Source organism: Clupea harengus, chromosome 6 (assembly GCF_900700415.2).
Source record: "Clupea harengus chromosome 6, Ch_v2.0.2, whole genome shotgun sequence".
NCBI lineage: Eukaryota > Metazoa > Chordata > Actinopteri > Clupeiformes > Clupeidae > Clupea > Clupea harengus.
The window spans coordinates 18251716-18269281 of NC_045157.1; the positions used below are offsets into that span (position 1 = coordinate 18251716).

A 17566-nucleotide genomic window follows, 5' to 3' on the forward strand; every position below is an offset into this window, starting at 1 on the left:
CTGGAGTTTCTTAGGCCTTTCTACATATCCAATAGTATATTGTCCAACCCCAAAGAGGACAAATCAAGCAATGCAATGCGGGGCAAATAAAAGTGAATCAATTAAGTGAAATGTAACATAAATTAGTAACCTTTGCACTGTATATGGTCAGTACAGAATTACTTCAGCCTTAGATGGCTGTTGACCTTAGTTTTGTAGCAGATACATGAACACAGTATTGATGGGAGGTGTACTGGGAGGCATACTATTTCAGCTGGCAGTGGCAGGACCCATAACAAACAAGCTCAACAATGGTCCATATGATGTATGTTAACGCAACTTATACAAAAGCTTGACTTATTGTTATTTTTTTCTCTCTCTCTCTCAAAAAAAAAGATACTTCCTTTAAAGAACTGAACAATGAGCTCAGGTTTTGGTCAAAATGTAGGTGGTTATGAACATACAGGCTATATGGGGGATTTAAAGATATCGGTCACATTGGATGACCATGATTATATTTTGAAATGTGTTTTCCAAGATAATGGACAAGCTGTGGACTACACAATCTGAAGGGGATTTGTTGTGATTTCGTCTATCCTCTTGTCTCGTCATCTTAGAGACCAAGACGGCGACTGTAAAAGGAAAAACTTTCATCTGCCTCCGGAATTAGGTGCCTTCCTCCAAGGTGCTTTCCAGTGGTATGGTTTTCAGTTGTCAGGGGAAGGACACATTGTGCCCCATCAGTTCCACGAGAGTGAGATTTTCCAACAGCAGCGCAAACATTCTTAGTAAATTCATCATCACATACCAGCGCCAAATCAGGCACAAAAATGATCACCTGTTCATTGGGCAGTGCAGCTATCAACACTCCAACACTCCACAATTAACAACAATGCATCGCTAGAGATGTAGAGTCTGATGCATTTATGTCTCTGTAAATTAAAGTGTTACAGTGTGTACTTGCTTCCTAAAAGAAAAGGAGGTAAGACCCTAAATTGGGTATTCCTCAGTAACTCTGTCTTTGTTTAGGCCAGGAATTTTTTAATTCTTTGGCAGACTGTTGACATTAGGAGCAGGAGCCAGCTGAAGGCTTGCCAGGGAATCACTCTTGGTCTTAGAGATGGAAGTGGAACACCTCCATCAGGAGAGACTACTGAACAGGATCGGAACATATAAGTCGAAACACCGGCATATTAAAGAGGTCTTATTCCTTATACCTCGGTTATTGTTCTCTTATCTGATGGAGGTGGGCTTTGAAAGGAGTTGGTTCATAGGTACCCACTAACCAAACGCACCAATTGTATTCAATTGCAAAAATCTCAGGTCTCATCCCGGGAACCTGGCTAGCTAGTTGCACTTGCATAGTGGTCAGTAACACTGTATTCATTACAGAAATGTATGACTCCTTCTAATGCTGTTTTATAATCAATAGAAATGTACATAATAAATGTTCATAAATACTTTTAAGGAAATCGCACTACATTAATCATTTTTATCACATCATTTTAGACAGTCTAAAGTGCTCACTGTATAATAAAGCTTGAAGGTTATATCTGTGTTCTTGCAGGAACTAGAATTCCTGAGATCATAACTGTCAAGGCCTCAGTCATTCCGCTACACCTGGGGAACATATAACTGTAGCTATTACACGTGTATTACTATATTATAGCAACACACATGAGCATTCTAATTCTATACAGATTGTATTGAATGCTTTTTGGATTCTCATTTCTTTAATGTCTCACTATGTAATTGGTATTTATACTCTGCAATTACTATTGCGATCAAATATGTTTTAAAAAGTCACATATGGTGTTACATGTGTGACACTGTGAAGGACAACCCAAGACAGGGTGGGTCTGGCACAAGGCTAATGTGCCTGAAGGCATCCGCAATGGTGCACAGAGTATCAGCCAAAAACTGCTGAGGCAACTAAAAGCAATAAGGCATCTGTAAGTGGAGAACTTGTGAGGGTGTCCAGCTTTACATAGTGCACTAAGAAAAGCTACATAATGTATTTTAAAAATGCATTCCATGGCAGAAACTATGCAATTATGCTCACTGTCTTTAGAGTAGCATAGTACCTTGCAGGGCTATCGTGGAGCTCTACATCCGATGTTGGTAAATGCCCCTTTGCGTCATGTCAACACTATTAATGTAATGACATTTATAGCTCATGAAAACCTTCCATGGACCATTGGATGGATCACAAGCTCTGAGAGACATGTATCTCTTTCAACTTGCTGCAGAGATGGGAACAAATGTGTAAAATAAAATGTATAGAGGCATCCTATGTTAGTATTCACTATAAAAAAAGAAAAAGTTGTTTTTGGCACTTTTGAAAATGAGAGAATATATACAATGAAAGTAGGTCTGTATCAAAACCGTATTCACTGCTACACATTTTAATGCACTGATAGAGTAACCACAATGTACGTCTCCATCACCAAGTTGAAAGTGGTTTGTTTTTGAAGTTACATTATATTGTGTCTGTTATTTCCTCCGCTTGTAGAAACAGAAGTGGACTGCGCAATCCATTTGCGTTTGAATATATTTTAAGTTGTTGTGAGCTGTGCACCATCCCTTGTTGCTCGTTTATCTGTATTTCATAAACAAGCAAACAAGGTCTCGGGATGGTTATTTGTCAACTCATGGAGAAACATTAAATGGAGACCAAATGGGTGCCAGTGCATGGAGTCAGCCAATGGTAGCCTCTGTGTAGCGGAGTCCTGTAACCTCACCATTGGTTTGTGAAGCTACTCACCAACGAAGGAGAGTAAAGAGCGTTTTAGAGATGACTAGGTTGACTAATTTCCATACACCACTTCGTAATGTACAAACAGCACCGCCCCGCTCTCCCCCCTACTTGTTTGTCTTAAGTGAGGAACAATCCATCGCAGCCGGGCTCGATTGACACTGTCTGCTGATCTGCTACTGCGGCTGGCTCAGAATAACAAGGCAGTTCGTTAATACCCGTCTATCGGGGCTTTCTCCGATACACCGAGCGAGAGATAGCGAAAAAAAGCTAGAGAGCCAGTCAAGAACATCGCAACGACCAAGTTCCGCACCCAATGATGGCTTCGGGAGATCTTTATGAGGTACTGTAAGCCCTTGTCAGAGGGTTATACTTCAAAAAATAGACGAATATTGGAATTAGGAAGTAAGGGGAGGTCCTCTCGCATGGAAAACCTATGTCTTAAGCCTTTTAACAGGCGAAACTAACCAATCCACTAAGCAATATGAGGATGAAACCTTTTCGTTTTTTCTGTCTCGCTGTGTCTATACTTTTGTCGGGTGTCTAGCTCGGGGCCGGGTAAATTTGATAGCGACGGCATCGAAAGATGTCAACTCCACGTCCCCAGTCTTTAAAGTCGTGATAAAGTAGGCTATCGTAACATGACAGCACATACATATTTAAGCTGTAGAGGGTTTGATGGCTTGGGCAGTGTACGGTTATTTTTTAAATTAGAGGAAGCTTAAATATTGTTGTTCATGTCAACAAATACATGTAACACTCCTTCCAATAGCAGGTGACCACGTTTTACCACAGTGTTTAGAAGACTTCACGTGGATGATAGAACATTTTACCCACTGTCTTATTGAACTGTTAACAGTCTGTCTGCACTTTTTTAGTTGACCAAGTTATTTCCACGAGTTTGTTCAGGGTGTACGTGTTTACCATTGATTGGCTGCAATATATTATTGAGATAAGGCTTCCGTGAGAGTTTTGATGAAAAGATTTATTTCATATCACCTACGCGTAGTCGTTTGCTCTTAATTGTAATGCAAACGTGTATTAATAAGGCAAACTATAAGCCTAATGATATTATTTATTTTGATAATGCAGCCAAATCTATGTTTCAGTTTCCTTTTGCGTTGTTGCTCTTGTCATAAAGTAGCCTAAATTGCTTCGATGCGTCATTCAGGTGGCCTCTGATCACGGTTAAATTTGGTCACATGTTTGTCCAGTGTGTTGGGCCATAGCTCTGTGTCTGTTTGGAACAATTCGTTAGGCCTACAATCAAAGGTGTGATGTGTATTTGAGGTAATGAGAAATACCGACACGAATACGTAAAGCCAGGTGTTTCTGTGCTTAGGGGTATTGGTAGGTGAGGAGTCGACTCCGTGCCGACGTTCATTGTCATATTTTGGAAATTATTCTTAAATCGTCTATACGCAAATACTTGTTGACTTGAATGTCAAGCTAGGGTGTTTAGAGACAGATAGAGACCGACAAGGTAAACGGAGTTCGCCTCAGAAAACTCAACCCTCATTTTTCACCATGAGATCTACAGGTGTCTCAATGGCTCAAAGGCATTCTGTCAGTGTTTGATGCTTGCATCCTGAATTACGTGCGCATTTGCAAATGTTGCATTAAATTACCCATTTACAGTTTTTGTGGGTTAAATAGAGACCGACCATGCTTTGGTACTATTCCTTGTAATATTCCATAAATGCACCTGCAATGGCATGCAGTGTCAGGTTGAACTGAAATTGCGAGCTGTGGGACTTTGTTTGAATCCAACAAATACACAAATCTAGATGAAAAACAGATTTTGTCTTGTGCCACATTATAGTTAGTCATTGTTTTTTTTGTTGTTATTTAGCAACTGGATGTCTTGTCTGACTTGCACAACAAGGGATGAATGAAACATACGCTTGTCAACCTGCCAAAACTGTAATATGTAGAAAAAGCCATCAAAACAGCATGGATAGCTTGAGAGATTGTCTACAAGTGTCCGAAGTTTGAATATCAAATGAATACCTCCAGTTGTAGAACCGTGAAATTATGAAACATGTGGCTGATGAGGTACTCAGTTGCACTTGATCCACCACCACCAGCAAATTACTTTTGCCCAGGTTTCCTCCTCCAATGCTGCACTTGGAAATAAAATGGTTATTTCCTCCTATTTGAGATATCTGAACAAAGCTGTGCTGTGTTAAGAGACTGTATTTTTGATGCAAATGATTTTCTGCTTAGCATGTTAGTGTGGAGGCTGGTGGCAGATTAATCATCAATGCATATGAGACTGCACCCTCGTTGCTCAGTTATCCCTTTACTGGCTATTTTGTGTCCAACCTCCTGGAATTTGTAAAAGCGGTTGCTAGAATCTCTTTATAAAAATTACCTTTGAATTACTTTTCATAACCGCATTTTGTAGATCAAAATCCAAATATTGCAACATTCTCTTTTAATTTAGTAACTATTTTGTTTTTCCATTTAGACAAGTTGAAGTCGTAGTGTAAGGATAAGACCAACAAAGCAGGTCAACATACTATAGTCATGAGAGACATAGCCATTGAAGATTAAATTAATTAAATTAAATATAGTTTGATGACTTAATATCAGTCAAAAATGTTTTTTTTTTACCTACATGCAAATTAACAACACTTGTCAGGCACAGCATGTATTTCAGCTGTTGTTCTGCAGTGACTTTACTCAGCTATTTTGGACTACACTAGGTCATGTAATTGGCCATGATTATGTGTGGCAAGGATGATTGGAAGATATTCCATGTTGTCATGCCCAAGCTGTTAGTCAACAGGCTGTTGAGAACTACAGAACATCAAGAAAAATTGTGCCACGTGTCAGTATTATTTGAATAAATGGAAAGGGGTAGTGTTTTTGTTCACGCAGGGTCATGCTGTAATTGGATATTGTAATCGCTTGTGCAGTTGGCAGGGGATGATTGGTAGCAAAGTAAGAAGTACATTTTGTGTACCTTTAGATCTTTGATATTCCCATAAGATATTCAGCTGTTAATCGCTGGCCTGGTTTGGCCCATATTCGACCTTTGGTGGGAGGAAACATGCTTTGAGAAGATTACCACCATGTCATGTCGATCCTGGAATCCTCACCACACATTGAAAGAGGTCCTTGAGGTTGTATCCAGCCTCCTGCAGGGCTGTGGATTCTCCTGTTGGTTTACAACCAGTGTAGTTGACAGGCCACAAAGGCCGGCCTCAAGCAGACCACAAACAAATAATGATGAGCTGCGTTTGCTCTGGGAAGGTCGCTGCCCCCCGACGACAAATGTTGGTGTGCAGAGAACTGTAAAGAAACGGGGGACAGCTCATGAAGTCTTGTCATTAGACTGGTTTGCTCACGGTGTTGCATTATGATGATTCATTTTCCTTTCCATTAATATGGATCTGTCGGAACAGAATTATTTCAGTGACACATGGGTGTAGTACAGCTCTTGTTGTTTTAATGAGGCTATGCCATTACAGCTGCATTCACTGTCCCACTGGCATGTTGAAATGGTGAGAGGGGAGCAGAATGACACGAAATTAGGGTCTTTGTGGACAAACCGTAGACAATAACTATACAGTCATAATTATGATGGAAAATCTTTGGCAAGTAGGCTGTTTTCATCGGTTATTTTATTGTGAGCATCTAAGTAAACCCTTTTGTGGAAGCATTCATTGCCCTTGTTCCCTTGAATAAATGACTAATTTGTTATATACATTGTGGAAAGCACCTATGCTGAACCCGTAGGTTTTATTCCTTTGTTTGTCAGACATTGCGAAGGTCAGCAATTTGCTCATGTGGTGTAGTATTCTAGAAAATATGTATGTATTCTAGCTAGTATTCTAGTAAAGCAACAGTAAGTGTGGTTAATGACTTAGAGAGTATTTTTATGTTATACCTGAAAGGGGTCAGTCTCTACTTGTAGCAATACTTTTCACATATGTTTTATTTTTTCAGTTTGATATTCTAACCATAATTTGGATCCAGTTGCATTGTACAGAATCATTTTGAATTGAATCAGTATACTAGAGAAAAGTGAATTGTGTTAGTGCAAGCACAGCTCCATTCCACACATGTAGCTAGTACACCATAATATATATTCCTGACCTTCACTAGTTGCTCTCAAGACATGGGAAACTGGTTGATGCTTGGAAGGCTTTTCTTATACCGTTTAATGTTTTTTATATTTAATCTTTAGTTTGAGAGTAGTGCAGAAGTTGTACTAGCCCCCGGCTTGTTGAATGAAGCAGGATTATCCGTCTAACTGGCCTGGCATTAGACAGTCCTTTAATTTATTCTTGAGCTGAAGGCCCATTAGGGACTTGCATGTTCTCATGAAGACGCCTCAGCAAACACTCATTCGTTTCCCTTTAGCACTTCTGTAACTCAATAGGCGCCAGAGCGGTAATCACATCAATGTGGTTAAGGTTTTTATTTACTACAAGGAGCTCGGTGGCTATAATGCACAATTCCTTCTTCCTCTGACGAGAGGAGTACTATGCAAAGGAAAATGTGATCAGTAAATGTAAAAATATATCTTTTTGCAGATCAATATGTGTACATACTGGAGCATAGGTCCTCAGAACTAAGTTGTACAGTTCTGCAATATGTAGAGATCTCTCTGAGCTAGTTAAAGTAATGTATGTTGACCCTTTCGCATGATGTGAAATACATGCAGCATAGTATTGTAAGAGAACTTCATAATCATTGAAACATCTCCCTGTTTTGCTCCATTCAGGATTATACACAGCAGTGATGTACCTACAAGTGTGTCTGAAAAACCCTTACACTGACAGCCTACTCTACATTCAACACCCCAATCCAGAATTTTTTCACTAGATGGAAGTTGACCAAATGAGGCCAATACGTCAGCCTCTGTCAGCAGCCATTATTAGAGGAGACAATTTCTGCAGAAATGTCTGCGCTGTCAGGGTAGATGCACCACACATGCCACTTTTCAGATGCCACATGATGCTGCGGCTAATTAGCCCTTTCACTTGGTGACTGCCAGTGCAACCAAACCATGCACCACATTTTGTGTTTCCTGGTTTTTAACAAAATGGGTTCATGTTTGTGCCTTGTCTTGCCACAACATATCACACTTTCAGTTCACATTAAGTGAGGAAAAGAAAACAGACCATTAAGCAGAGTTATAGGATGTAGAAAGTAAATAATAATTATGACTTGGTTGATAGTGATGAATATGGAAGTAGCACTATGAGTTTGAACAAGATTAATTACATTTGTTGCCTGTACCGAGTCCTTTACAGTATAATGCATTAGTTACACTGAAATATTAATTGGCCATGATAGATGCATGCATTGTTTACAGTACTTGTAGCATATATATTAATGCTAAATAGGTGGATATTTTGTTATTTTATCTCTGCTCAGAGCTGTCCTCATAAGGTGAATAACAATTGTAGTATATTTCAGTTCATAATGGCATGATATAACTGATGAAATATCAGTTTTTAGATGAAATATTTATATAAATAAAAGCTTTTCTGAGAATGACATCATGATAAGCTGTGCCAAGCTGTGCCATGATAAGCTGTGCCAAGACTGACATCCTACATCCTGTGCGTTGAACTGGACATTGTATTTATGGTTTGTTGAGGGTAAACATTGTCTATTTGCTGGCATGATATCCACACATTTTGTAATTCGAGACAGATGGTCCTCACAGCAGTGTCCTCTGATCATAACTAACAAAAACATTGTGTTATTGGTGTTTAGGGCGACCGACTGGTGAGTGCATCAGTGCAATATAGAACAGGGACGTGCACAGGAGGGGGCTAAGGTTGTTTGGGCAACTGCTCGTTTGCCCTCCTCGACTGAAGTTGCCCCTCCGAAGGAAATATATATATTTTTTAAATAGTATTACGGCTGCAGAACTTCATGTAGGCCTAGATAAAATAATCGCGGAAAAAGCGTCCAGGGGACGGGGACATGGCGGCGGCAGTTAGTGAGAGTTTCAAGTGATATAGGCAAAATATGCGTCCAGGGGACGGGGCGTGGCGGCGGCAAAAATGTACGTGTTGCCCCTTTTTTCCAGGGCAGAGCAACTTCCCTTCAAAATTCCTGTGCACGTCCCTGGTATAGAATGATGATCTTTATGCAGTGAGTAGCTGATTTGTCTTCACCTGTCATAAGGTAGGGCTCAGAGCTATCATCAAGCCAGTGGATTCCTGCTGCTTCAATGTAAAGTGAGTTGCTACTGGTATGCCAGAGAGAGTTTTCCTTCAAGGTTGTTTAGGTGAAGATGAATGGAAGGAAATGTTATAATATAACTTAAGGTGAAAATAAGCACCATGTGTCTTTTATAGTTTGCTAATTAGCTTGAATTTGGATCCAAAATTATGACACAACAGTGTCTATTAACAGGTATATGGTTGCATTAGTGGAAGCAGCCTATTGGAAATGACAAAATTACGAAAATGTATAATTACAAATATTACATAATGTGTTATTTTGTTACATGTTGCCAGGCAGGGAACAGGTATATAATGTCAAATAAACTGAAGTTTCTATGAGAAAGTTGAAAACTTATTTAGACAGAAAAGGCCATTAAAGAAGATTCCGAAATGATTAAATCAAATGAATACACTGAATGACTGAATAAAACGTCCTACAGATATAAAAGTGAAACAAGCGGCTTTCTTTGAATCATCACCCCATATTGTGGAGTCCAGTGTTCTAAAGAGCTACACAGCAGAGTGTTTTTCTGAAACCACTCACTAACAATTTAACAAAGGATTTGAGGAAAGACATTTCTTTATTTTTTTGCTTTTCTTTTCCTTTTTTTATTTAGTCTTCTCAGACCACTTGAACATTTACTCTTAGAGACCTTCTGTCTGGACCTCTTTCTGTGCACTTAGCCGAGGGGTGTTAAAGGGAGCTACCAGTACAGTAGGCTTTTGGGAATGGAGACACCACTCATCCATGTGTGCATTTTCCTTATGTCCTATTGCTGTCTCCTATTTGCGATACTAAGAGAAGGAGAGAGACAGATAGAGAAAGGGAGAGAGAGAGAGAGAAAGGGAGGGAGAGGGAGAGAGAAAGAAAGAGAGAGAGAGAGAAGGCAGAGTGTAAAAGGGAGCTACCAGTACAGTAGGCTTTTGGGAATGGAGACACCACTCATCCATGTGTGCATTTTCCTTATGTCCTATTGCTGTCTCCTATTTGCGATACTAAGAGAAGGAGAGAGACAGATAGAGAAAGGGAGAGAGAGAGAGAGAAAGGGAGGGAGAGGGAGAGAGAAAGAAAGAGAGAGAGAGAGAAGGCAGAGTGTAAAGCACAGATGTGCATTCAAATGGCTCCCTATTAATGGTGATCCTCAGGCTTCAACAAATTATTCTTTTCGTTTCAGTCTTTTTTGGTTTTGCACTCATGTTTTTTTTTGTGCAGAAATCCTCACCTCTACCTTTAAATTCTATATCAGGTCCAAACCAAGCGCATTTGAAGCAGTGTGTGTAGGTTGGAGGATGCTTCCAAAGAGAGAGAGAGAGAGAAAATTTGGACTTTGGACGAAAAAATGTTTAAAGCCATGTTTATGCTTCATCTGTACATATCGCTGATAGAACTCATCTGCCCTAGCTCTACAGAAACAGTGTTTTTACACTGCATCAGAATTAGGAGAAGTTTTGGAGCTTGTCCAGACAATCCATCAGTTCTGGGAGTCAGAATCTGGCATTGGCACAATTGAGGTATTTCACAGAAAAAAAAAACATCTCTATTTTTGGACACACAGACCTGTGGGACCTAAGCTCACATTATCTTTTTTTTTGTTTTTTCATCTATGCCAGAGACATGGTTACAAAAAAATGCAGATTATTTCCATTGTCCTGTAATGGAATACCTACAGCTGGCTAATCTGAACTGTTTGTTTAAAATTTTCCAGTGTTTACATGTATCAGTCCAATGAGTCAAATGAATCGCTGTTGAGAGTTGAGCTCCTTCCAGGCACCATTAAATGAGTGGGGGCCTATGTAAAATAACCACAGAAATGTGTTAGCATATGAATATAAAGCTGATTACGAGCAGTTATTTTGCTTACTGATACCATAACTTTCATACACCACATCACGACATGTGGTCTGAGAGTTGTTTGTGGGATCTCAGGTGGGAAAACTAGCTGCTTGCCCAGGTAAGTACGCATGTCCCATGCCTTTCCAGGAGTAAGTAGAGATGTTGTCTTAATGCTGCTGGCTTCTGTCAGTTCTCTCCTGGCTTGAGAAAAGGAATGAGTGGTCGATGGCTAGCTGAGGAGTTGTTTACCCCCACTTCTCCAACGGCTCTGCCAGCTTCCTCAAAGCTGGTTGTGCTGCCACCTGAAGCGCCCCTGTGCCTTGCATCCTAACAGGATGTGCTGAAGGCCTGTGTTGCTGTAGCTGCAGAGTGGGCATTTGTCGTCACCCCAAGGCACTGGGAGAGGTTTCGGGGACATGGAAAGGTGTAATTTATTGCCCTAATCAACAAGCTGAGCTGTGCTTGCAAAGTTCACCAGATGTTTGTCCAGCTGATGCCTCTGCCTGTGGTGGCCTCAAATCAGGTCCATGCTCCTTGCTGGCCCTGGGACACTGCCTTGATGAGGTAACGCTCCTGCTCCACCCATGTGACTTTCACGACCACGGTCTTCTTCTGCTGACTTGTGGCTTTGGACCAGATCTGCACAGGTTCTCTCCTGCCCAACTGTCTTGCACTCTTCCCAGGACCTCTTTGTGCTGCAACCTGCTGATCGCTCGGTACACCCCTGCCTGTGCCCTCCACCTGCGCCCAGTGCTGACATCCACCTTTTGCTCTCTTTATCAGCTGGTCCCTGGATTCGCTTAGTGTACGAGATGGATTTTCTCCTGCCTGTATTCAAAGCTGATGGATTTCAGTGGAAGCTGCAACATGTTCTTGCCAAAGAGGCCCGAGTCGGAGCACCTGTAATGGAGGCCCAACCACTTCCTAATGTAAGTGTTGGAGATGCCATCCATCCTGCTGGCTACTGATGATGGAATTTCCATCCCATCATAAAGCCTTCTAGGGAGAAGCACATGTGGAGGTTGCTGAAATACTTGGCTATGATGTTGCTGTGATGGTGATGGATGACACGCAAAAAACACATATAGGTCATCCCTCTCTCTCTTTGCACATTGTATTTGCTCGCAGTTCATGGAGGAGTGTTCAGTGCATCATAGGAAGCCTGGGAGTCCAGCCTTTTAGCAACTTGTGTTAATGTAACCATTGCCCTTGAGGAAGCTGGCCATCCTTCTAGCCAGAACCAAGAAGAAGATCTTTCCTTCCACGTTTAACAAGGCAATGGAATGGAATTTTGCTCTTTGGGAATGAAGACCCCGATTGCCAGTTGCCATTCTGATGGGATGGTCTGGTTCTTTCATGAAGTCCTCATCAGCCTCCACATGATCTTTACCAGTTGGGGGCAGTTCTTATACAGCTTGAAGGGGAGCCCATTTGGCCCTGGCGATGAAGCTGATCTGATGACGTCTCTGATCTTGCACAGTCTTGGAGGGGAGGTGTCTCATATATGATGTTGCCGAACATGTTCAGTTTGCGCTCCACTTTCCCTCGGAAGGAGTGCTCCAGGACTCCATTCAGGTGTTGTAAAAGCACCAATAAAATAAAGCACAGTAAAAGAACAACAAATCAGAATTACAAATGAACTTGACCAAAAACACATAGAACAACCTCAGACTGAACTAAAAGCACAACCTCAGACTGAACTAAAATGCAACTAAAAGGGACACATAGTTTAAACCTAGGGAGAGTCAGCATATAAAAGAGAGTTTTTAGTCTGGTTGTAGTCAGCAGCTGGTCTCCCTTGATGGAACATAATGGGTCACGAGACTTGAAATATTGGCTGGAGCAAGACCATTCACAGCCTTAAAAACAAACAGTAAAATCCTACTACCTTGGTCTTGGTCTAGCTGCCGCATTTTGCCACATTTTACTCTTTGTATGTGAGTGGACCAAGCACATTGCTAATGTCAGCACTAATGCCCAGTAAATATACCATCCTTAAGATCAAATGTCTGGTTGGATTCATTAGAAAATATGTCTGGTTATGTGAGCGATATACTGTACCTCTGTTAAAAGGTCCTCAAGAGGCAGCGTCAGCTCGACATGCCTGGACATGCCATATCGTTTGCATGTGCAAATGACAAAAATCAGGTCATAAGGAAATAAAGCTGACAATTAAAGAAAAGCATGACAAATCACTAGATAGAAAAGAGGGATTGGAGTTAGACAGGAAAGGTTATGTCCCCAATCTTTGGTTAGTTGTATGAACCCAAGCCTTCCCATATTTATCTTGAAAAATAACTTTTAATATTCTCTTCTGTGCTCCTTTCAGTACAATCATCTGGTGCGATAATAGTTTTGTTTGGTTTGCCATGCATTCGTCCCTTACAATGCTTGTTTGTAACTAAGAGCCTGATGTCTTAGCTGTTAATTCATGCCCAAAACCGATATGTCTGTGTTTTGCACCAATATAACTCCTATACATAGCTATACACCTAACAAATACAAGGAAAATATATGGGAGTGTTGAAAGCATGGCAGTTAGTTTGCCTCAAGTCTTTACTGTAGTGATATGTGAAATGGACAGTACAAAAGAAGTAAAGGACATTAAAGAATAAGAAATGGCTATGCTGGTTCACTGTTGGCACATTTATGTGAAGTAGTAAAACATAACATAAAACTAAACCCAAACCCTCCATTTTACAGCCACCAATCTGTGTGTGACTACAGTCTCCCTTATAGTGCACAAATATACTGTATATTGGCAGTTTTCCACCATGCTTTAAATTATTGTCAGAGTTTACAAATACATGATTATGACTTCACAAGTTTGTTGAATTATTAGTGAATGTTCCAAAGCTGTACTGAGGTAACTTATGGACATACTGTACACCCTATGGCCTCTTATCTCAGTTCACAGTGGTAATGGTCTTATCTCACCCATGCGACATGTTACATCATGTGGTGTTCAGTTTCATCTGTACACACCAAATTAATTAGTGAATGTTCTCCTATGCTGAGACATGCTTACTGCCACATATTCTTCTTATTATATATTATATTTCTTATTATATAAAACATATTCTTCTTCTCAATTCTTCTTACTTCATGGCCTTATTTTGAGATATTATTTGCTATATTTGATATATACACTGCTAAGTCTAGCATTGTGGTATTGAAATTTTAATTACACCAAAATTCAAAAAGGGTATTTATTTTGATCCCAAACCTTAACACTTAAGGAAGAATGGACATATATCAAGTCTAACAAGTCCTTATTTCAGTCTAAATTCTGCACCAAAGACACATATTAGAACTGAGTGCATCTTTGTTTGATCCTAAATGCTCTCCAATAAAAAAAAAATGCATTTCCTTCATTAATGTCAAACAGGTACGATGCATAACACTGACATAGAGAAATATAAAGCATCAAGCACAGCTAGAGGACATTTTGTTTCCCTAATACAATATTACATGCATATGTTCAAAGGTGAATTGTGTATTTTTTGTTGTCAAAAGACCATCAACCGCCGTGCAATTATGAAGACATGAAAATAATAATTTTTAACCATTTTTCTCAGTATTGCTGTGCATTCTGTTTCTCCATTTTAGTACTTTGTATTCCATTCGCAACTGTAACCAAGACCTTGCACAAGTATGCTTATAGTTCATTTTCATAATATATATGTGTATCAATATTTTCTTACAGGATATATCCTAAGTTTAGTTCTAGAGGTGTAAGAAAATATTGATACACATGTTTTATGAAACTGTATCGATTCTCAAAAACACTATACATTTTTTAATTGATAGTTTACATTCAAAGATACCTGGCAGACAGCAGTTCATTTTGTGGTGTATTTAAACCCCGACCACTAGAAAGCAGAGTTGTAATCTCCCTTCAGCCATTTGACTCTTCCACTCCAACGTAACGTAAACTGAGACAGGGTGCATTAGCAAACCTAGCTGGGCTACTATGATAGTTTTCGTAAAATTAGATGTTTATTAAATCACAATATATCGCCTTGCTTACAGTATCGCAAGATATTGAATGAATATCGTAATGCCAAATTCCTGCCAATACACAGCCCTATTTAGTTTGAGAATGGGACATTAGGTCTCTTTCTCTTTTTAGGGCCTGTGTTAGTTTAGCAAACACTGCACAGTTGTCTTTGATGTACCTGTGTACAGTTTGTTCAGAAATGCTAATACTATACTTCTCAAAAGTTTTAAGGCTCGTGAGCAACAAGATATGTTTTGTGCAATGGATCCTTTGAAGTGTTTGTAGGCCCTCATAGCAACTACCCTCAAGGATGGATATCTTGGAGCATAAATAACACAGGGCAATGTTAAGCTGACTGTTGCTGAGCTTTGAAATGGCTTATTCATATTTCATTGGTTGTCCCAAAGATAATAACATCTCGGCAGTGCAAATCTTTTACCATCAAAGGTTCACAGGTAGTGGTACTGGCTACGGAGGAGCCTAGGTGGCTGTGACACAAATGTCTTTGAGGCTTACACCTTTGCACGATATGATGTCAGATAGGCATCTATGGCAAAGTGAACCTGGATGGCCAGTTGGAACGACAGGTGCAGTTCACATGGCATTGTATGATCAGAATTAATTTGAGGAAGGTTTTAAAAAGGTAAAAAACCCTACATAGTCAGGCTGCATAAAGATCTAATACATGCAGGGGCTGCTGTTGAGGCTGTTAAATGAGAAATAAGTCCATTCTCAGTGGTAGCGACAAGGAAAATACAAGTAATGACATATGCAATAGATTTTGCTCTCTTTAACTCTGTAGTTCAGTTTTCTTTTAGTTTGGTCAAGACATAACACAGCCAGGGAAATGATGAACAAGCATATTTGCATTTAAATGGAGATAATCACTAGACATTGCCATGCTGAAGTGTCGGGAAAAGATGGATGGGCAGAGAGTGAAAGGTGAAAAAAAGATGATGGGGAGAAACTGAGACAGAGGGAAAAAGACCAGTTTTAGTTTGGTCTTTCTGTCAGTGGTGTTTCTCCATTGGGAGTATTCCAAATGAGCAAGATGGCAGACCTCAGGCCTCAGGCCTCCAGACTGAGTGTGAGCCATGAGGTGAGGACTGGTGTACTTTTACTAAACAGCCGCATGCAGTGACATGACTGAAACGGCAGTCAGTGCAATGCCTAATCACGTCTCATTCATTTCTCAGTCTTAACAAGATCCCCCAAAATGAAGTGACCGTGTTTATTGATTGTTAATCTAACCCCTCCCTTTTTTGCAGGTGGAGAGAATAGTGGACAAGCGCAAGAACAAGAAGGGGAAGTGGGAGTACCTGATCCGGTGGAAGGGCTACGGAAGCAAAGAGGACACCTGGGAGCCCGAGCACCACCTGCTCCACTGTGAGGAGTTCATCGATCAGTTCAACAGCTTGCATCTGCACACAGACCGCCGCACCAAACCAGCATCTAAGTCCAGCGGGGGAAGCCCTCGCCACCTCAGCCGCCCGGGTGCCCCAGAGCACCCGCGGGGTCGAGGGGACCATCGGAAGAAAAAAAGAACTTCTGTTACTGGGCCCACGGCTGGGGTCAGGGTAGGGCTTGCGGCTGTTGGAGGAGCAGGAGGAGCAGGACTGGACTCCCAGCATAAACCCAGAAAGGTGACAGGGAGCAAACCGACCGGGGACAGAGTGACCAAAACTATGACTTACAAGAGTGTGCCGGGAGGGCTCCAGTTTGTCCCCTCTCCTCGCAGCCCTAATGGACTACAGAATGGGGATGTGGATCCCTTACATTACAGGACTAATGCCAGAGCACATGCAATGCCTGGTGAGCGGATGGAAAGAATGCTTGAGGATATGGACATCAGTGGAGCTCCACCACACATGGACAGATTAGGTAATGGCTTCATTCTTATTACATATTCTTATTCTGCCTCAAACTGTGGTCAGCTACAGCTTAGATAAATTGTAGATAAATATAGTATATTAAGAGAGTTTTTTTTCACCTCAGCTCAATCAAGTGCATTGCAAATAAACATGGATTAGACATAATCTACATGTTTGCAACATCTGCTTAGTGTAATGTGTGGACCATTCCAGTAATTTCCTTCAATCAATCAATCAATCAAATATAGCACTTCTCTATATACCCGAAGTCGCTTTACAGAGTCCAGTCCAGTCATTCATACCGGTGGTGGTAAGCTACCTCAGTAGCCACAGCTGCCCTGGGGCAGACTGACAGAAGCGTCAGTCCACCACCAACATTCATTCAAATTCATACGATGCAATGCATGTCTTTATGATGGTGGGGGAAACTGGAGTACCCGGAGTAAACCCACGCAGGCACGGGGAGAACATGCAGAACTCCACACAGAAAGGACCTGGAACGACCTGGAACGACCGGGATTCGAACCCAGGGCCTTCTTGCTTTGAGGCGACAGTGCTAACCACTGAGCCACCGTGCTGCCCTGTCCTTAATTTGTTCTTCCTGTAGCTGAGTCATAGTCAGGTTTACATATTACTGTAGTATTCTATTTCAGCCAGTTTCATAATGCTGAAAGCATGATATATAGGCAGAAGTAAAAGCGCAATGATTTAATGCAAGATGTATTCCAAAAACACATCTTCCTGAGAATCAGGACAGTGGATGTCTTTGGTTCTGTCCCAAGTGCCTGTTTTAGCGTGAGAAAAAGGGTTGTGACCCAAAATATTGCGACAACAAGACAAGTTCACTAAGACAAGCCAGACTAAATCATGGCAGAAAGAGCTAAAGGACTGAAAGTGTGCTAACACTTACAATAGAGTTCATGATGACAGTTT

General features: G+C 40.8%; 1 protein-coding gene across 1 annotated transcript in view; it reads left to right on the top strand.

Moving 5' to 3' along the window:
- The first annotated feature begins 2818 nt into the window (after nucleotides 1-2818).
- Nucleotides 2819-17566, top strand: part of LOC105892874 (chromodomain Y like 2) — a 36872-nt gene continuing 22124 nt past the window's right edge. Inside the window, exons 1-2 of the mRNA XM_031569237.2 lie at nucleotides 2819-3077; nucleotides 16031-16643. Of these exons, the coding sequence (XP_031425097.1) occupies nucleotides 3051-3077; nucleotides 16031-16643 (640 nt within the window). The 5' untranslated portion in view covers nucleotides 2819-3050. The remainder of the gene's footprint in view (nucleotides 3078-16030; nucleotides 16644-17566) is intronic.